Source organism: Falco biarmicus, chromosome 6, assembly GCF_023638135.1.
Source record: "Falco biarmicus isolate bFalBia1 chromosome 6, bFalBia1.pri, whole genome shotgun sequence".
Lineage (NCBI taxonomy): Eukaryota > Metazoa > Chordata > Aves > Falconiformes > Falconidae > Falco > Falco biarmicus.
In genome coordinates, this window is record NC_079293.1 from 33,980,834 (window position 1) to 34,002,011 (window position 21,178).

General features: G+C 41.4%; 2 protein-coding genes across 7 annotated transcripts in view; both read right to left on the minus strand.

The window, feature by feature from the left end:
* Positions 1-5,819: 5,819 nt before the first annotated feature.
* TTC32 (tetratricopeptide repeat domain 32) lies at positions 5,820-8,459 on the minus strand. Its single transcript, XM_056343912.1, has 3 exons — positions 8,302-8,459; positions 8,065-8,225; positions 5,820-6,986 (listed from the first exon to the last, which is right to left on the minus strand). The coding sequence occupies exons 1-3, from the start codon at positions 8,421-8,423 to the stop codon at positions 6,859-6,861; spliced, it is 411 nt and encodes a 136-aa protein (XP_056199887.1). The 5' UTR covers positions 8,424-8,459; the 3' UTR covers positions 5,820-6,858.
* Positions 8,460-8,534: 75 nt separating this feature from the next.
* The window catches only part of WDR35 (WD repeat domain 35), a 51,053-nt gene continuing 38,409 nt past the window's right edge, over positions 8,535-21,178 (minus strand). For 2 of the 6 annotated variants that reach the window (XM_056343905.1, XM_056343907.1), the window contains 9 exons: positions 20,177-20,380; positions 18,120-18,266; positions 16,870-17,002; positions 15,786-15,896; positions 14,563-14,727; positions 13,432-13,572; positions 12,496-12,652; positions 10,843-11,083; positions 8,535-9,718 (listed from right to left, as the gene is read on the minus strand). In XM_056343905.1, the coding sequence (XP_056199880.1) occupies positions 9,568-9,718; positions 10,843-11,083; positions 12,496-12,652; positions 13,432-13,572; positions 14,563-14,727; positions 15,786-15,896; positions 16,870-17,002; positions 18,120-18,266; positions 20,177-20,380 (1,450 nt within the window). In that variant the 3' untranslated portion in view covers positions 8,535-9,567. The remainder of the gene's footprint in view (positions 9,719-10,842; positions 11,084-12,495; positions 12,653-13,431; positions 13,573-14,562; positions 14,728-15,785; positions 15,897-16,869; positions 17,003-18,119; positions 18,267-20,176; positions 20,381-21,178) is intronic. The other 4 variants (XM_056343906.1, XM_056343908.1, XM_056343911.1 and 1 more) reach the window with 3 other exon arrangements.

Here is a 21,178-nt window from a genome sequence, read left to right on the forward strand (position 1 = left end):
GCATCTCGAGTGCCTCAAATGCGAACTATGTAACACTACCTTTAGTTCATACCTTAATACATCAGCACTTCACGTGTAGCAGGTACATATTCTTTAAAAACTACACAAATACACTGTGTATTGTTCTCAACCTTTCCAGGTCCCTGTTCAGCCAATCTCCAGGGCTACATACTTGCTGGACCAGTCTGGATTGTTGATTCAGATCTAAGATGAAGCATGTAAACTGAATTTGGTAAGAACACCAGGCCCTGCATCCTCACCTAGAGAGGTCACCATGCTTTGCGGCACAAGTGACGCATAGCCTAAGGTCTTTCAAGACCTTAGAACTCTTAAGTGCTGGGACAAGAACAAGGGAACAGGCAGGGTTTGCCAGTCTCCTGGTCTAAGCTTGAGCCCATAACAGAGGGAAGAAAGAGAGCTACCTGCCAAGCCCAATACAGGTGGCATAGCTCTGGTGAAGATGCCAGCAGTAGAGCAGGGCACATTGGCGCTGGGTTGTAGCAGTTTGGGAACCAGGTGTTATTTCAACAGGTTTTCACCTGGATCATCCCAGTTTGAAGGAAAATGGACCTGAAATTTTAGAAACAAACACTAAGGCACAAATCACTACCATACTCCAATTTCTTCTGAAGGGTCCAAATCCTCCAAACTGTTAGGATTTACCTTATAGCTTCATCTGCCCTTGGAGAACCAAATCATCTGTGTGCTCCAGCCTCATTCCTTGCTTCACTGTGTATGTGTCTCCAACAGCACCTGAAGGCTCTGCTGTGCTGGCTGCTTTCTAAACGGTGCAACTAGACACGGGAGCTACCTCTTTCAGTGACCACCAGCACCATCTTGCTTGAAGCGAACAGATCAGGCAGTGGGACTCAGAACAGTACCACAACACTGGAAAGTGCTAGGATCAGCTAACAGGATTAGTAAATGTTGCCGCTCTATTGCCTCTCTGAAGTGGCTAGAAAACCAGAAAACAACCCAAGGTTGCAAAACTACACCTTGTTTCTTCCAGCTGTCGAAACAGGCATTTGCAGGCCACTAAAATTATTCCAGCCCTGATTACAGCCACTTCTTGTACTATTTCATAAAGCAAATGCCAATCCTCCCATGTGAATGTAAAATGCAGATCTGAAAAGTCAAATAAAAATACATACGAAGTAGTGTAAGTGCAGAACATCTCCTTGCTGATGTACACCAGTAACCAGCTGGTGTACCAACATTGGCTTCAAAGGGCCAAGCGTTCAGCTACTTAGGGCCTCTTCCACATGCAACACAATGGCATACTTTTTTTTCCCATTAACGCAGATTTTTGTCTGTAACATTGCATTGACCTGAGCATCTTGGAAACCTGTTAGTTCCTTACTTTCCTCTCACCTGCCCTAGTAAGGAAAAGGCTAAATCTACAAAATGGGATGAGACGGATGCTCTAACATGAGTAAAAAGGACAACTTACCTGGTATTTTGTTTTCCATGCCCACAGAAAACACTTTTTTTATTATTATTTTCCAGAGATCGAGGACAAACCAGACATGTGACCACCTGTAATCACTCTCGGGATGTGCCTACACTATAACTGAAGGTGTGCCTGCAGCACGAGTAGGTGTTCAACCACAGCGAGGAGGGGGCAATCGCACCGATGCCAATGCAGGCTAACATCCGCGCGTGTGCAGCCTCCAGTGGGTTTGCGCAGCTCCGGGCAGCCTCGATCCTCACAGGGTGGCTGGTTACACACGCTGGTTAGTGCACGTCCGTGGCACGCTTCCCAAAAGCTGCAGTCATGCCTGTAATGATTGCTGAATAAATGTGGTCTTAAAGCTGTATCTACCGAAGGACTAAGTTTTGTTAAAAGGAATCGGAGGGTACTGGGATCCCGAGACCCCCTTCAGCCGCAGCCTGGGACACCTTCCCCTCTGCTGTATCAGCAGCGCACTCTACTGTCCGGAGCGAGCACTGCAGAGTCAAGCAACCTCACTACATCCACACGTTCTCCAGGAGAGTTACGTTCCCCATTTTTAACGTTAACAGTAACAGACTCATCAGTTCAGGTTAACTCTTAATCTAAAAAATAGTCCTTTTGAAATACGTCAGATGAGAAGGTGGTTAAATAACGATGACTAAATGCTAGCTCTTCTTTTCCCACTGCTCACGGGACACTGTCAAGTTCCACGCAGATGAGCATCAGCTCTGGTGGTGCATCACTAAAGTTTGCTCACTGCAGTCTTGCGGAGTAGGTTCAGCTAAACTCATCTGCAGCCAGCGGGATATCCCAGATCCTTCCCTTTTGCCCTGGAAAGCCAGGAAAGGGTCCACCAGTGCTCCATACCCATCCACCCACTACCTGGCAGATGGGGAAACCTTCCTCTTCCACATATGTTGGGAGGGAAAGGGAGAAGGTGAGACAAACCCGCTTTCCCATTTCAACAGGATTTCAGGTTCCCACATTCTCACCGACAAGCCAGAGAAATTCCACATCCTTGGTTTCCTCCTCCTACCTTGGTTGCTGTTCACGGCAGATAAGGTTTTTTTTACACTGAATCACACAAGCCTGTTAGGGTTAGGCATTCACTGTTCAGCTTTGAGGGTGTCTTTCCAAAGATAAAATTCAGGCATGCTATTTCATAATGTATTGCTCTGCATCTAGGCTCCCCTGGGCTTACTGCCCCCCTCTCAGGTGCTGCAGGTGGAACTTCAGCACCTAACTCATGTCCTAGATGGCAGTTTTCAGGCCTATGGGATCAAACTCTTCCTTGGATTAGGCTTTCCACACCACTCCGGTCATACCGCCATAGGTGAACAAGCCTTCACGCAACAGCCAGTGTGGGGAAAATGAACTGGGAAGGTGCAAGAGAGAGGTTAAATGGACAGATACAGGCACACAGGAGTCCCCATACAGGTCTGGAAAGCACTGAACTTCAGATCAGCCTCTTCCATAATAATAGGAGTTAGGTTGAAACCTGCTGTTGTGATGTCTATGCCAGGGTTGTTCCAGCTGTCCCTTGCTGGGAGATGAAGGTATTCTTCAGGTGCATTTCGCAACCTTACCGTACAACAGAGACACGAGTGATGAAAAACCTGATGGTCATGGGCTGTAGGAAGCCATGCTGTGGACTCCATCCAATCCCCCCCTGCTCATGGACTAAAGGGATCCTACAAGTCTTGGAATCAGTTAATCTTCAGAAGCAGATGGGAGTTCAACTCAAATGATCACAACATGCCACTATGTGGGCCTCCACCTTGACCAGATCTCGAAGCACATTTTTTTCATAAAAAGCAACCAGTCCTTCCATCATGCATGAAAGCCACAGGCTGAGGTTGAATCCGTTCTACTGATCCAATCTCGCCTCTAATAAAAGAATTAGGTAGACCAACAATAATCTGCTAACATCTAAGAACACAGGGTATTATCCTTCTGCTAGCAATCCTCAGTTTCAAACACAGTTTTTGCCTGTTTCTGAATGCTTCCCTTGCTGATAGTCAGGGGAGAGCACAACCTGCATATCTGAGCTTGATTGTTAAAGGTATTCATTCCCCACAAAATTTGAATAGTGCACAGTTCACTATTAATTTACTTTTTAACAAGGTTACCTACTAAATGGGACAGTGCACAGCGCAGTTCTGTTTAACAGCAAAAGATTTTTGGGGTTTTAATACTGACTTACCTCTGTTGTCCACTTGGAGGGAAAGCACATGGAAGAGGAACATATTCTGGCCACTTGATGACCTAGCCCTTTCCTCTCCATGTGCTGCAGCTTTCCCTTCAGAATGGCCCTCCTTGTTCCCCACACTGCATCTCACATTAAACGTATATGAAACACTTCTCATACTGCGCTGTGCCCTGCTAACCTGGGATTTTGTCATCTTTTCCGACCCTTCTGCAAAAGCAAGCAAAAGGCCTTCCAACACTGCAAGGTGTGTGACAACTCCTCCTCCTGTGTTTCAGTAGAAGGACAAATAAGAGCACTAGGGGAAAGCATCGGGTGGTGTCACCCTTTGCCTTGTTTTCTGAGGAAGTAAGACCTAAAAGATGTTGTTCCAGATACTGAAGGAAAAAAAACCCAAACATTCTATAACGTATGAGGAAACCAAGTATTTTTTGTAAGTTTAGAGGTAAATCACCAGGTGAGAAAACTGTTACTTTATCCAAATTAATCCCAGCTACGGGAAACAAACTGAACAGAGGGGCTGCCAGTGAAGGCTGCGTCAAGAGTCAAGGGCTTTTGGAGAGTAGGTTTATAGGTAGGAAACCCCGGGAAAGCGGCTGTGAATTATTCACGTCTGAAACATTTCTGGCCAGCGTAAAGACACAAGTCAACGCACATTAGCAGCAACCACCTGTTGGACTTACTGGTCCAGTGCCATTACTTTGACTAGCAACTGCTTCGCAAGGGTGATGGAGTAGGCAGACAGGATTGGCCCGGACGCTCTACAGAGGTTTTTAATTTTCAAGCAGAGGCAACCCCTAAAGCCCGGGAAAGGCATGAAGCCACAGTACTCCGCATTGTGAAGCATCCAAAGCACACAAGCCCTGCCCTTTTTACAAGCTGAAAGGTTGTCTGAATTTCACGTGGAAACACTACATAAAAAGAATTTTACTACTCTCCATTAGACTTTTAATTCTTAAAGGATTATGAACAGGAAACCTTGCAGGACAAGGGCAGTTACTAAAAGCACATCCTTCTTTTCAAGATTTTAATTATTTTTTTTAATATCGATAATGGTGGTTTATACCCTTTCAAGCAGCCTGAGTAAAACACCACACACTACTTAATAATTTCAGACTAAAAATCCCAGTTAGTCTTGTGATGTAAAGCCAGAGAACTAAGTGACTCATGTGTGCATGTGAAAGGGGAAAATATGAGAACCTTACTGGCAAAAACGACTTGAAAGAACTCCAAATTATGCTGAAATGCATCATGACGGTTCATCCTTTTACAGGAGAGAGAAGGAAATTTTGTGGAGAATCTGCAACAAAATCGCTCCCGGTCCAGTGAAACATTTCTGTGCCAATAACTAATGCATTAATAGTAATTAAGCCACATTCACAAAACAAGCTGGGAAGTATAAGGGATATTACCACTAGCATCTTTGTTTTCCAAGATACTTTTCTGCTGTTAATCTTTATTTTTATCTGTATTCTGTCACTTAGAGTGTTCTGTGCATAACTGCATCTGTGATCTCTCTCAAAGTAAAGTTCATAGGTCAAATTCAACTGTTCATACTGCCTCTTTAATTTCCTTGGTATGGCAAGTCAGGAACAGGTTTAGTTCTAGCTCACCTTCTCAACATCAATGAACAGTTGGTATGATTTTTCAATTTTTGAGACTGAGGTGGCATGAAACATGCCAAGTCCTTAAATTGCCAATGTTTTGGAGATCACAAAGATATAAAAATGGAAGCAAAGCACATGCCTAGTATATCCAGAAAAGTCAAAAATTAAACTTTTGCAAAAAATGGTCAGTTATGACATCACAGCCTGCTTTCCAAAGCCTAAATGGTTACATCCTGCTAACACACATTGTATTTATAAAACTTCAAAATGGCTGCTGTCAAGTGCACGAGGGGTAAATACAGCATTTTCTCAGCCCCATACTTGAAATTTGCTCATTGGGTCTGTTTCAGTTTCATCCCAAAGCTGAAAACAATCTCAGTAAGGCTGCTGAGGAAGATGGTCAGAGCATCAAGTCTTCTCATGAGCCACCCAAAGACTGCCACCATCTTCAGTGAGCCCAGCACTTCTGCAGGCTCCAGGATCATCCATGGAGAAACACCATAAGAAGCAGAACTGTCATTAGCATAACTTATAGAAAAAAAAAATCCTCATACTCTTTTGATTGCCCACATGAGCATTTCTTTTATTAGAACTTGTATTGCTACGAACATGCAAGGATGTTTCTTGTGATGATTTACAGATTTCAGTAATAGTCCTTGCCATCGTTTGAGAAACAAAACTGCCTGGGTATTTCAGACAGTTCAATCAGAGAGATGTCACATATTTTTCAAGCAATTGACAAGGAGAAAGCCACAATTCCTACTGTGAATAGCCAAACTACATTCTCTATGACAAGATCTTTATCTCATGACTGTCTGTAAGAACTACATCTTCACTTTTATTTGTTCAATTATTAATGTCTCAAATACTTTCACAATAGGATTATTAAAAATAGGTATGCTCTGTTCCTACCTGTTCAGGTAACGTAAAACTACCCCTAAGAATGAGCGAACATACAAAAGTGACTGAATACTTATACCACATTCCTCATGCAAGGTACAGATGGTGTTACCTAAAAAGATCTCATTGTTTCTGTTAAGTGTTTCTTAATACAGAAAACACTCTAAGAAGAAAATCAGTTATCATAGCATCTCAATGACAACACCTCGTAACTGTTGTAACAATTGCACTTTTAGCATAAATCACGCTGACATTTAAAAGTGGACAAACACTATCAGTATTAAACCACTGTACTTCTCACAAGCTCCAATCTCAAGTATTTAAATGTTTTATATAGTTTGATTTTTCCTCCCCATGAACGACTATTTAAAACCATCTGTGAAAGAGTACAGGAACACAGTTTTAATAAAACTACAGATTTCATTTGCTGTTACTGAGCTTTCAACCTCTTTATGAAGTACTTCTATACAAAGTCTGTACAAGCATCTCACAGCCTTCCAGCATTATGCTTTTCCTCAACACTAACAATAGCCAAAAATAGTTTATTTCACAACCGTTACCCATTTTTAACTTATTTACCAAAGAATGAGGTTTCTTCAGTAGGTCATAACAGATGCAAGTGATCTTGTGTTTCATCCATTAATGAGAAAAATAACGTCTAGAAAAACATTTTCATACCACTAGCCACATTTTCAATAACCTCGCTTTTGTTTTTCTTCTTTATCAAGAATAGCCTGTTTTAGACTCAATGCAGCATCTTCAAACTGGGGGTTTAATTCTAATACTTTCCTGAAATCTTTCATGGCCTCATCAAAGCATCCTGTCCCAAAAAAAAAAAAAAGGAAAAAGAATTATCTTTCTGTAACTGCTCAAAGTCACAAACCACAACTGAATACCTCCTAATACTTTCACTAACAAAAAGTAGCAGCTGAACTTACTAGACCCACAATTGGATTCTCCAGAGGCCTAAGTGGGAGTCAAAGGTCTTCAGAGCAAGTAGCAGTGTGGTTCTGAACCTACAACAGGCTTAAGGCACAAATCAGCCAGCTTATTCCCAGAGAAGCCCAAAGGCCCACATCACTAGCCAGATTGCCTTAAACCTGGAATACAGGCATACAGCTTCCCAGCTGATGCCTTGGTCAGGCTCCACTCTCCTAGTGTTCTCGCTAGTCCCTCACCTTCTGGATCTTAACTTTGCGCAGCCAAGCTCCAAGAAAAAGCACAATTTTCTTATGGTATATTCAAAACTTGGGCAGCAAACTCCCCAGAAATGGCGGACAGCCCACTGCAAGTTGAGAAGGCTGCGCTCACTATGGCTGCACCTGCTTCAGAGAAGCTTCATTTGGTTTAACGACATTGTTTGGAATTGGCTAGTTTTACCCCCAATGCAAATTTTTCCAAAACTGAAACTGCACCTTTCCCTCTTGGTTTTCCCAGAATAGCAGCATTTCAAATGACACAGCCGCACACCCGCAAGCTGGGATATCTAACTGCATACACAGGGCAGACTCACAGCTGAAACGTCCTGTGATTACTTGACAAAAACATTTTCCTGTCTGCACCCCCTGTTCCTGGTGTCACCTCTTACCCTCTCCCCCCCCACCCCCCATGCCAGGCAGGTGCCTCCATCTGCAAAACCGAGGGAATTACTCTCGGGCTCCCGGTGAACCCTGGGATAAACCAGCGCTCCGGGCTGCTCCCCGCCTCCGGGAGGGCTCCCTGCGGGGCGGGCGGCCCAGGCGGGAGGTGCGGGGGGCAGGCGGCGGACAGGCCGCGCCGGGCGAAGGGCCGCCGCTCGGCCACCGGGGCCGCCCGGGTCGCTCTGCCCCGCCCCGGGTCAGCCGGGCCAAGGGCCCCGGGCCGCACGGCGCTGGCGTGCCCGACTGCGCGGCCCGTACCCAGCCGGTAGAGCACCAGGCCGCGGTTGTAGTAGGGCACTTCGAAGCCAGGCTGGCACTCGATGGCGGCCGTGTAGTCCTCGATGGCGGCGGCGAACTCCACCCGCAAGTACTTGATCTGGCCGCGGTCGTTGAGGGCCGTGGCGAGGTGGCGGCCGGCGCTGCGCGGGGACAGAGGGAGAGCGGCCGTTAGGGCGGGGCGGGCGCCAGCCTCGCGCCCCCCGCCCCGGCACGTACCCGGCGGCGGGCCCCGCGCAGCGGGCAATGAGGCGGCTGTAGAGCTCCTCCGCCGCCGCCAGCCGCCGCGCCGCCAGCTGCGCCTGCGCCGCCGCCAGCAGCTCCGCCGCCTCCCGCTCCATGGCGGCGCGGCGGCGGCGTCACGCGGGGCGGGCGCGGCCTCACGTCACGGCGTCACGTCACGGCGGCGGCCGGAAGGGCAGCGCGGGGGGACGGAGGGCCGCGGCGGGCCTGCCAGGGAGCGCGAAGCGCGCGGGGCGCACGGCGCGCCAGCGGACACGGCTGGGAAGGAGAAAGCAGCTCAAATACCGGGGGAAAAACCCCTTTAGTGATATTAAACCTTTTCTTCACAGAACGGGGCTCACTGGTACCTGGGCCGCGCGTAGCCGGGGCCCGGCGCGCCCCTGCCGGAGCCGGCCCGGCGCCAGGGCAGAGACTCGGCTCCAGTAGTGCCACGGGACAGCGCAGCTCTAAGCGAAACATTCCTTAAACCTCCGTGTGTAGCAAGGAGACAGTTCAGCTCCTGAAATCTGCTGAACAGATGGCAGCTGCTCTCTTCGAGCTACTTGGGGAAAAAAAAAACAAACCCACCCACACACAACAGCTTAATACCACATTCCAGCGCAAAGGCTCGTAGATGTTGTTAGTTGCAGTCCTCACCGGAGCTGAGGGACCCACAGGCAGACGGCGGCAAGGATGGGTAGATGTTTGCAAGCCCTTTATTGCTTGGCAAAAGAAAACTGCACAAATGTATGCCTAAACTAGTGTTACCACTCAATAGTACAAAACCATATACAACAATATTACCAGAAACACCGTGGCATTATTTCAACTTACAAATTACTTCCTTCAGAAAACTTGGCATTTTGAGAAAACCCAGTAATTTCCTATGGACTTACCTTTTACTCTGAGCAAGCTCCACCTTTTTTGTATTAAGATTAACCTACATTCAATTTGCATGGTTTTGAAACTAGGCTCAATTTACAGTTAGAAGACAATGCTTTTACCTTAAGCCCTTGTAAAAAAAATTAACAAAAAGATCAAATTCATTAACACAGTCCTTTCTTCGCATAAAGGGAACCAGTGAAGGTTTTCACTTGTGGCCTTTTCTGTTTTGTTTTTTTAAATGTTTCTCTAATAGTGGTACTGCCTGTTAGCATACACCACACTTGTGATGTATTTTAAAATACAAGTACATTGGTAACATTGTATTTTTAGGAGGCATAACAGATAACGAAGATAATCAGTCCTTTATCCTGTGCTATATTATATTGTGCTGTGGCACAGAGGACAGAAGTTATAATTGCTTGCTTCTTTGGCTTTCATACAGTGTTTACACACACTGCACATCCAGAATCGATACTCCAGGATAGGGTCTCCCGTTGCAACACATATAGGAAGTTTCCCATCGCCACTGCTGGGGGGGGCGGGGGCAGAGAAAAGAAAAGAAAGACACAGAAGAGTAAATAAAGCTGAAAGAATAAAAACAGAGTCTTAAAACAGCAACAAACACTTGTTTTGTAGAAATTTGCAAAACAGCATAAATAGCAAATTGTGTGTCTACAGCTAGTTACACAACTTGTGGTGCTCTTTTGTAAAAGACTGGTTCACTATTCAAATGTGTGCCACTTTTTGCTTAGTAGTTATTAAATCACTTAACACCTCACTTAACACAGCCACATATGTAAATCTTCACACAATAAAATGTACACCCCCAGAACCACAGGGTTAACAAATCAGGACCAGCAGAACCAAAAGATTAAGTGAAAAGAAGCTGTGAAGGTCATATTAAGGTCCAATTAGATGCCTGCACTATGATTACATTTACTCCTCTGAAGAGTCAACATGAAAACTGCTAGTGAGACTCTATACACCTGCACAGTAAAATCAAACAATACTGGTTAAAACCCTATTCATTAAAAAGAAAATTAATTACAAAGAAAATTTCATAATAAATTTCCATACAAATTCCATGCTGTTAGCAGGAAACATGTCAGACGCTATTATAGGCACAGCCAACACAAGGACTTAAAGCGTGCCCTTCATATTCTGATTCTTTCACTTCACAAATCTGTATGGTGTGGAAAGATTAGTATGTGTAATTCAGAAAACAGTGGAGACTTAGTGGTTAATGATAGTTAAACATTCACTTGTTGATATTTGCATCATATCAGGATGGTGATGCAAACGGCAACATCATTATTTTAACGGCATGGGACACCTTATCAGAAGTCTTAAAACTCCTGTGCTCTGTCTGCATGCATTTCAGATTAAGATGAAGTTATATCTTTACGGCAGTTCCTCAAATACATTCAGTGTCTATTCTCCCAAATAAAAACAGTCACTGTCTATTCTCCCAAATAAAACTGTGGTGTATTTCTGCACGCTGGCTAATACCTGCATCATTCTGGCCTAGTATCTGGGTTGAGCAACAAAGCACCTTATTAACGTGGTCACACAGAACTTGCTAAAACGCAAAATACACACAATAGCAGAAAAAACTGCTAGTATTAGTACAGTATCACATAAATACAAACCCACCTCTCAAGCACATCATCCAGATCAGATTTTTTGTTATACTTTGAACTATGTCTCGTGAATATCTCTAGAGCAAGGTCTTCAAACTGTTGCCGCTGCTCTGGCCTAAGAGTTTCCAAGGATTCTAGTTTAACAAAGGCTTTTGAACAAATATCAAATGCTCTGTTTGCACATGCACAGAGTGCCAAAAGGGAATAGATTTCAACTGCAGGGATAATGTCTTCATAATCCTGCAAATGAAGAGCTAAGAAATAAAGGGGGGGGGAAGAAAAAGAGTCCAAGGAAGTTATTGCATATCTTCCAAGAAGTGCAGACATGTGTATGAAATATTTACTACTAGCAGAATCATAGGATGGCTTGGGTTGGAAGGGACCTTCTAGATCACCTACAGTTCCAATCCCCCTGCCATGAACAGGGTCACCTTCCACTAGACCAGGTTGCTCAAAGCCCCATCCAGCCTGGCCTTGAGCACTGCCAGGGATGGGGCACCCACAGCTTCGCTGGGCAACATGTGCCACTGCCCTTGCCACCCTTGGAATTTCTTCCTAATACCTAATCTAAATCTGCCCTCTTTCATCTTAAAACCGTTATGCCCCTTGTCTTATCACTACATGCCCTTCTAAAAAGTCCCTCTCCAGCTTTCTTGCAGGCCCCCTTTAGGTACTGGAAGGCTGCTATAAGGTGTCCCTGGAGTCTTCTTTTCTCCGCAGTGAACAACCCCAACTCTCTCAGCCTGTCTTCATAGGAGAAGTGCCCAGCCCTCTGATTGTCTTTCTGGCCCCACTGTGAACTCACTCCAACAGGTCCATATCCTTCTTATGTTGGGGGCCCTAGAGCTGGATGCAGTACTCTAGGCAGGGTGTCATGAGAGCAGAGTCAAGGGGAAGATTCACCTCCCTCAACCTGCTGGCCCTGTTTCTTTTGATGCAGCCCAGGGTACGGTTGGCTGTCTGGGCTGCAAGCACACATTGCCGGCTCATGCTAAGCTTCTCATCCACCAACACCCCCAAGTAATTCTCCCCAGAGCTGCTCTCAACCCTTTCTCCACCCAGCCTGTATTTGTGCTTGGGATTGCCACAACCCATGTGCACAACCTTGCATTTGGGAGACAGTATTAATCTTACAAATTGGACACAATGAACAAAAGTCTTTTCATTGACATGACTACAAATCATGCATGGTTCAACACTTTTCAAAAATAAATAAAAATAAGGAGATATGACTGGGAAATTCAAGTGTCTTTTTGAGACACTTTTTTTTAAAAAATATGTTAGAAGTATTTGAAATGGACCTTCATTACTTGGACAAAGAATTATTTGCTTCTCTGACTCCCACAAGTTTTTTTATGAAGCTCTCCAGGGAGCCCTTATGTGAATTCAGGCATGCATGCCTTATGATTTAAAGACAAACGAAACAGTCAACAGAACATCTACAGATATTGCCCAGTTTAACCTAACTAATAAGTTAGATTTGCATTGTACTCCAAGACCTTCCAGGTATCTTGACTGCAGCCATATTTAATGCATTATATGGTTGTTTTGAATTCCATGGATCTAGCAAGAATAGAATAATGTACCAACTATAAATGAAATTATGTGCTGTGCAGGTCTGTAAAATTAGAACACTTTCTTTACAAGGTTAAAAATTAAGCCCTACCTGTTTTAAGTGCTGCATCTACAGAACCTTTATAGAGCTGTCTTTGTGCAAGTATGAAAAAATGGTAAGCCTCAGCTCCTCGCCAAGCATTGTCTGCAAAGCGATTAGTTGAAGAAAGAACATCTTCTTCCAGCAAACCAGCCAAAGCTGAAGCAGTCTGAAAACAAAGTGGTATCACAAGTAATTTTTATATGAAACAGATTCAGCAGGAAATGGGGATATATGAAAAGAACTTTTCTGTACTTGGTGATTACACCACTGTGTGTGTTAACTAGGGAAAATATAAATACAGGGACCTAAAGTGAACATTGTTAGACATTTTATACAATGCATAGGCAGAACATATGGTGCAGATTGTCAAAGATAAATATCATATACATGTGTACAAATATATTCTGTGCACATCTGCAGACTCGTTCATAGTTTGGATTAATATTGCATTTCAACACCAGGTTTCTTAAAACTTTGTTTAAACTATTTAATTTGTACATAAGAACATAAAAGTGTGACCAGGAAAAAAAAAATATCTTCCATTCGCTTTCCCCATATCTGAGCCATCTCCCCTGCTAAATTAGAGCCAACATAATCTCATCACAGATCTCTCTTTGGGATTGATACTTCTAAATGGGGGGAGGGGGGGAATATCTGGAGTTTTAGTATGATTTTCACTGTTTAGTGAAAATATTAAGAACACCACATTAAACTTAGGAAGAAAAAAATATGTAAATACATATTATTTAAATCTCTTAAAACAATACTTCAAACATGATGTTTTCATGGAAAACTTGCTTTAATGAAAGCTTTGTTCTTAGCAGGAAAAAGGGTTATTAAAAAAACATAATAGCCGCACATGAAGATAGCTTTATTTATTCTGATTAGGTAGCACATAACAGAATTCAGAAAGAAAAAAAAAAAAAAAAAAAAAGACACTCTTACCTCTGAACTTTTTTCTTTAACTCTTCCCCTTTGTGCATTTTGCATTTGTTCATGACACTGTTCTATAAGTAAGGCTGACAATACGTAAAGCTTTTTAACTCGTAAAGGCTTTGTCCTTTTCTTTGATTCTTCATCTGCAATCTTAAAAACAAAACCAAGGAATTTAATGTAGATTTAAAAACCGAAAAAAAATATTAAAAGAGCTGCTTCATTTTCTTGGACAATTGCATGTTGGTACAGACCTAGGAAATCATGCCAAAAGCGATTCTGCATTTGAATGTAATAATTTAGACTGCGAACAAAACTATAAATGAAAACGTCAAAGTGAAGTATGCACATTATTCTATATTTATTTAGCTAACAAGTATATAAAGCCATATTCTTGGGAAGGATAAATCAGTGTAACCACGTATAAAGTCTATTGACTTAATATAAAAATAAACTAAAAAATAGCAATTTTGAAACACTGAAGTTTCAGAAATACATAGCTTTCAATAAGGTCTGGTGGTTTTCCTGGAAAAAATGGCTTTTGAAAGCAATATATATAATTTACTATAAAAATTACATACCAGTTACAGACTTCAAGTGCTACGTACAGAAATCTCTGTAGCCAAACCAAACCTGAGCAACTTCTTTATCTTAAAAGCGTATCACAGCAGTTTGTTGAAGGTATCAATTGAAGAAATACAAAAATTTAACTTCTAGTTAATGACGCTGCAATTTTTAAAAATAAAGGAGATAAAACTAATCCACACAACATATAAAATAATGTGGACATTGCACCCAGGCCAGTCTACGTTACTTGTTTACTAGGCAATGGAGGGCAGCAGGACATTTTCTGTGGTCCAGTTCATCTCATTCTGAAGTGAAAGTCTCAAAATTAATCAGAGGGCTTGTGTCCTGAAAGTCTCCTCTCCCCTGCCCACACAGTACATCCAGGGTAGCTATTTAAGATAGAGATACCTGAATTTAGGAGTTGGATTAATCTTTGCAGTATCCTGTATAATGGCATCTGCTTATTGCCTGGACTTTGTTAACACTAAAATAACCCCAGGAAAATAAAAGTAGCATGGAAATAATAAGAGCTAGTCCAAAAACCCAGTTTTAACACAAAAATAAAACCTGCAATACCTTGAACATGAGTTTAGCAGCTTCAAAGAAATAATTGGCTTTACGATAGAGTTCTATAGCATCAAGGATTTTATTCTTTTCCAATAAATGACTTGCATATCTGGCTAACAAGGATCCGATCTCTTTCATATTGTGATTTTTAGCCAGCTCCACAGCTTTATTCCACTAGAAACAAAAGCAGACAATTATCAACCTCATTTTTTCAAATACATTCTCAGAACAAGCTGGTTATCTGTGAATAGGTTGCAACATTTGTTTGCAATACTTCATCACCATTTAGAACCAGGCTACTAAAAAATGAAAAGTAAAAAGCAGGAGAATACAAATGCTAACATCATTGCCAGTCATGTGATACAGCAGGCCTGTGAGACAAATGCTGAACCTCTGTCCAAAACCACATATAAAGCAGTTGCTTCTGCTTTGGTAAAAGCTTTGCAAAATCACTTCACAGCTGCTCGTAAGTGGACACGTGGATTTCAATACTTCTGGTATTCCCAAAACCCAGACTCTCAAAAGCATGTCTAAAAGAGGACTTCAGCCCATAAGCTTAAGGCAAAAACAGTAACAATTTACTTACCCTTCTATACACCTCATTTTGTCTGTGAGTTTTCCTGATCTTCAACAGTTTGGCTACTGTGTTTGCCCCAATCAGAAGTCTGTCAGGACTGAGAAACTTGGCTGAATCTGACACCTAATAGCCCTTCAGATCCATAAACTAGGAAACTGTTCACATAAATCCAGCACCAGGCAGACCTGCCATTCCCATACATCAAGTTCCTCATAGCCATACTCAGTTTCTCTCTTATTCGTGTTGACACAGTTGCACAGGTGAGTCACACTGGGGAACAGCTCTAGCCGTAAACATACCGATTGTTTTTCAGATTGGTTCTTTTCCAGCTACATCCTAATGCAGCCACAAATGTATTTGCATCAGTACAAGGAAAGAGGGGGATGTGGAAAATGAACAGCCAGAAGCTATCCAGTCTTCCTCCCATTCCATCAGGAGGCAGCACGGCCTGGCTCTACAAAGGCCACAAATATCTGTATGCTGAGCATGCTTACCACACACAGACATACTGGCTTAAGCCCTGAAGTATGTGTTTTCCAGAAATCACAACAAATCATCAGACACTTAACAAGGGCTTCTATTTAACCAGGCACCAGGATAGAAATGTCACTATTAAATTGGTATCAGTAAAGCAGATTATCTACTGCTGTTTTACCTGGTTGAGATGTACACAGGTATCCACCGCATCCTTTGGTCGATTACATTTCAGAAAGGCTGACACAGCTTGTTCACACATCCCCACTCTTACAAACATATAAGCTATATCCTGCAAAAAGCATCAGCACCATGTTAAATTCACTTCCAGATTTTTAGTACTTTGTGTAGCAACTGCAATACTATTAAATTCTTGTTTAATTTAATTCCATGAAGTTGGGGGAAAAGGGTTGTTTGCTTCATGGATTCTGTGACAACACCACACACAGTTGTAAATCTTAGAACAGCGTGCTACTTTCACACACTGCCTCTAAACATAAAAAAACCCAAAAGATACTTAAGTTGGGGTTTTTTTCAAATCAAATCATACCAGAAGGACTGTGCTCTTATTATTTAGAATATTTTAAGAAATTTCACTATTATAAAGAGGTTTAAAAGAAAGTGCCATGTCTTGCTTTGTTCAAACAACTGGAAATGGCTTTAAGTAAGCATGTTTTGCATCTTTCAAGCATTTTGGAATAATCGTATCATAGTTTTAAATTAGCTACTACTTAGTAGGTCATTTCAGGCTATACCACCTACTTTCCCTCCTTTCAGCAGAGTATCTTCTATTTACCTTGTACATTAGCATTCCCACCAGAGCTACCATGTAAGAAATTAAACCAGAAATAGCAACCAGGAAGAATTTGGGGAAAACAAACCCCAGTGCAGACAAGAGGACAAAAGCAAATCTAAAGTAAGTATCCAGCCGTAAGGAGTGACTTCTCAGTAAAGCATAGCTATTAGAGAGAAATGCCACAATTTGGGGAGGAAAGCAGTAAATTATGACTTAGCCATGTGGCCATAAACTGTGATGAATAATCAGGTCTTTCTGGGAACCTGGACAATTGGGGAAAGGAAGAATGGTGGAATATGAAAACAACAGTAATACTGGTGATCAATACCAAAGTAACACCATTATGCTTAAGTGAGTATGTCTTATATTGCATTCTTTTTCTCCTTCTTTCTTAACCCTCCCAAGACGGGAAATTTTAAATAAATAGTTGAACATAAGACAATGAAAAATAAAGGTACTTTTTGCTTACAGGGAGCAATTTATTATTCTCTGGAAGCGAGTTAGCTAGATTCTCCAGTCCTTGGTAGTCCTCTAGCATGTAGTAACATTCAGCTAAACGTTCCTGGTTTCGTCCTTGCACATAGTACTGTACAGCATTTAACCTAATAAGAAAAAAAATAATAATATGGCAGCTTGTGATATATAAAAACATAGGTAACTTTGCTTGAAAAAGCTTTCGTAGCTAGACTTTCACTTTTTCTGAAATGGACTAAAATTTTCAGAGATCATTATATTGGAGTGATAACAAGATTGATTCTCTGACTAGCATAAGGTTAGGAAATCAAGGAATCTTAAAATGGTATTCCCACATCTGCACAGATCATAGCTGATAATGGACAACAACTTACAACTAAACTTTCACAAAAGGGCTTTAATGTCATGCCTCCATATTTTAAAAATGCAAGCACTAAGATCTCCAAGACCATTCTCCAAAGTTACCTAAAGCATCTAAAAATCAACTTTCAAAATCTGATCACAAGTTTTCAACCGCTTTCGGACCCAAGTTCTTTGTGTTAATATAGTCTGGGTAATTGCAATTCATAGGAGAGCTATGGAACTCTATAAGGCAGAGCATTCCGGATGTTAAAAGTTTACATGGGCGTAGAAGGAAACAAGAAAGGGTCATGAAAGAAACTTTCTCTGCAAGTTGTTAACTATGAAGATGTCACTTCTGGCTCAGTCAGTACCTGACTGCAAAATGCATTCTTGAGAAATAATGTTACATGTGTGCACTGTTCTTAAAACCTTCCTTGGGTGCCTGGAGACAGATCCAGGTCAGAGAGAACTCCGGACCTTTCCAAATATTTGTAGGTTTAAGCATTCTAGAAAGCTTGTGGTTAGTTTTGAAATTCATTGATGTTTAATAATTCTCTCCTGCTCTTAATTGATTATTTTTTCTTTAATACTTTCTATAAACAGTCCAATACAACTGTATAGGTATTTCTTTTCCCCTCCTCTCCTTTGAAGAAGACAGACTTCTGGCAAAACTGAGATTAATCACATTCATTCTTTAAAGAGTTGATCAACAGCTATCTGTTTAAAGGTACATGCAGTGATAGAACCATAAAGGTCTGAGCTAAATCTCACAATTCCAAAGTTATCCCATATATTGCATCTTGACTTTCCTGATGTCTGTCCCTCATCATAAATTAAGGCTTGTCGTCATTTTTATGATTTCCTTTGTAATTTCCTTCTTACTAGTTCCCCTACAGAACATACCATTTCTGACGGTCTGCAAAATAATCTCCAATAGCATTGTGTGCTTGTTCAAGAAGGGCATCATCTGAATCACCTGAGCCAGTTTTCAATAGCTGCAGTACTCGAAACCAATCTCCCAGTTTTATCCGAAGTCCAATGGCAAGATCTCTAGTATAAACAGAACATAGCAGGAAAGTCAGACAACAAAATAGCTAACAAAATCTTGAGAAAAACATCCAAAAGTATTTTCATGTTCATAACCTACATTGCAGGTATCACAGTGATCGTTGTTTACAATTTAAACAGTATTCCATAAAAGCAAATACTCAGAGAGCTCACAGGTTATACTATATGCATGCACTTCCCTATTAGCCATACGCCTGTATGAGCAGTTAAATGAACAGCCAGCAAGACAATGGGGCTGATGTTACTTCAGGTTTCCTCTTAATTTGGTATACCCTTTATCTTTCACTGCTGACCGCTACAATAGATGGCAGCAGCTACAGGAGGCTAAAAGTAGAAGGGAGATTGACGGAAAAGGCCAAGGAGCAAGGAATATAAATAATAAAGCTAAATCTGAGATGTAACAGAATGGATTTTAGAGACTTCTTTCAGATTCAAGATGACTTTGGATGACAGAGAAAGGACTCTGAAAAGTCTTTCCTTTTTATTATTCACGCATATATATGACCCACCATTTGTCTAGCATGGATTTTTTTCACCATATAGAATAATTCTATAGTACTTCATAAAGAACTAATTTGCAGATGCATAAAAAATAAATGGGAGAGATCTATACACTTCTTTAAAAAATGCCCTAAACTTACAACTGAGTTAAGGAAGGCAGCAGCAAGACAGTGCAGTCAGCTAAGTAAGAGTATCTATGTAAAAAAATCTAAAATTGTATTTGAAAAATAAATCTATTTCAGCCTGATTTATGATATGTCATTATGAAGATTTTTCTAGTGGTGAGGAGGCAGGTCAATACAGAATTCCCATATTCTTGTAGCTGGAGAATAACATGCTCTACTGTTCAAGAAACCAGTAAAAAATAAAATAGGAACTCTGACTTCGGCAACCCTACAGTGGTCAAATTTCTCTTCAGCATGTGGAAAAGAATATGCCATATCTACAAAAAAAAAAAAAAAAAAAAAAAATCAGTGTTGCAGTGTGACTGAAGCACTTACAAGGCAGTCCACCTCTACAAACTGGCATAATCCCATTGGCTAGTTAATTATGTGCAAGAAAGTTTTCCATTACCAAGCACTAACAGGCATCCTTCCCCAGCTCCTGCCTTCCCCCACCCCCCCTTACTGAGGAAGAGGAAGGTTCGTCATTCTTACAGCATGAAAGAGGAAATATTTTTTTCTCCATCACTCCGTACTTTTTTTCATGGCTTCTTTAATCAAAGCTTAGAAGTTTCACATGTGCATAAGTGATACACGCTTCTCTATGTTTGACCACCACCTACAGGCCACATCGTACAACTGCCGCTTAGTATTTCTTGTCCTTTTTCAGTAGACAGTGCTCTAGCTAATTACTTAGTATTAATTTATATTTCCCAGTAATACTGTTAATTTTACTTTTAATTTTTTTTAATTTTTACTTTTTTTTAATTCCTGAACAAAAATTGGTCCAGAATTTAAGCCAGAGTCCTTTCTGTTTCTCCAGAGATCACCATTCATTAAACACACTGTTGTTTGTATATGTAATTGGAAAGAACACATACTTGGCTACGAGCTAAAAGCAACAGTACATAAATTAAACGCTTGTTAAGATTATTTGTATTTTTGGAATCTCGGTTGAAATACTGACAAAATACTTGCAAGAAAAATATTTATGAAACACAGCACTACCTAGAGCAGCTGAGGTGTTGCAATCAGTATGGAATGCACCGATTTACATACAGAATTGGTTATCTATGGATATAACAAAATTCTCTCTATATGATGTTCTTCTGTCTTCCAGAAACTGATAAAAAGTCTTCAGTGCTAAAACAGCCACTCTTTATTAAGGCAAGCAGGGTTTTTTTCAGACTTTTTTCTTTATTTGCTGCTGAGATAACTACATGCAATTACCTTCTGTCCATATCCAGATACATTCTTTCAGCTTCTTCGAATCTGCTAAAATAGGCTGCCACTTCTGCTTGCTTCATTGACTTGCTCTGCAGGTTGCCTAGACGCTTCACAAATTTAATACCTTGATAATCTTTGCATCGTACAAAAGCTTGTTCAGCAGTCTGCAGATCCAGCTTCTGAAGAGCAGCTTCAGCCAGGAGACGCCTGTATGAAAAACAAACATAACAGATGGAAAAGTAGCTATAAATTAAATTAAATTAGGATCCATTTAACTAGTAATTATTTAAAGAAGACATTCAAGTTACTGTGATTGTATTTTTTACTAACTAATCTTAATTCAGTTGTATGTTTATCCACAGTATGTTCTGTGATCTATCCAGTACAGGCTCAGTGACAGATGTTCAAATAACTGATAATATTATTTTGTTCAGCTGTAAAAATGGACACTGGCTTGGAAGGAACTGGCAGGGCTTGAGTATTACCATTGTCCTACATAAAATGTCTGGCTGGCCTCAATGCAATCCCATTTAGGTATTTCTACCTATACATATATCATAACTTTAAGCCTTGATGGCAACCTCAGTCTGAAGGCCTCCAACTAAACTGGCCATGAAGAATAAATTATCCTTCTCATGCATCTGGATGTTCCTTGTCCAGTTAGGACAGCAGACTGGGAAACCTTGTACTGGTACTGCCCCAGTGGCTAGTTCTGCAAACAGAATTTCAACCTTCAGGCCAACCTATGTCGATCAGGTGCTTGAATGTACTCTAGAATTTTATGCAAAAATAAGGCTAGGTAAATGTAGACTGGCTGATTGACACTGTGAAACAAAGTTAGCGCAGTAGAGCTCTGACAAAACCAATAATATTATCACTGTATTCAGTGCCCTAAGCCATACTTAGGCAGTATCAACTCAGTATTTTTTGAATCAGTTTGAGGTTAGTATCACTTCAACTCAGGTGCTCGTCACTGACATCAATGAAACCAAGAGAAAAACAGTA

Excerpts from the sequence above, each read along its gene's own strand:
- TTC32 (XM_056343912.1), bottom strand. The coding sequence starts at position 8,423 with ATGGAGCGGGAGGCGGCGGAGCTGCTGGCGGCGGCGCAGGCGCAGCTG. Across the intron at positions 8,226-8,301 it reads TGCGCGGGGCCCGCCGCCGG|CGCCGGCCGCCACCTCGCCA; the intron begins GTACGTGCCGGG and ends GTCCCCGCGCAG. Across the intron at positions 6,987-8,064 it reads CCTGGTGCTCTACCGGCTGG|GATGCTTTGATGAGGCCATG; the intron begins GTACGGGCCGCG and ends TTTTTGGGACAG.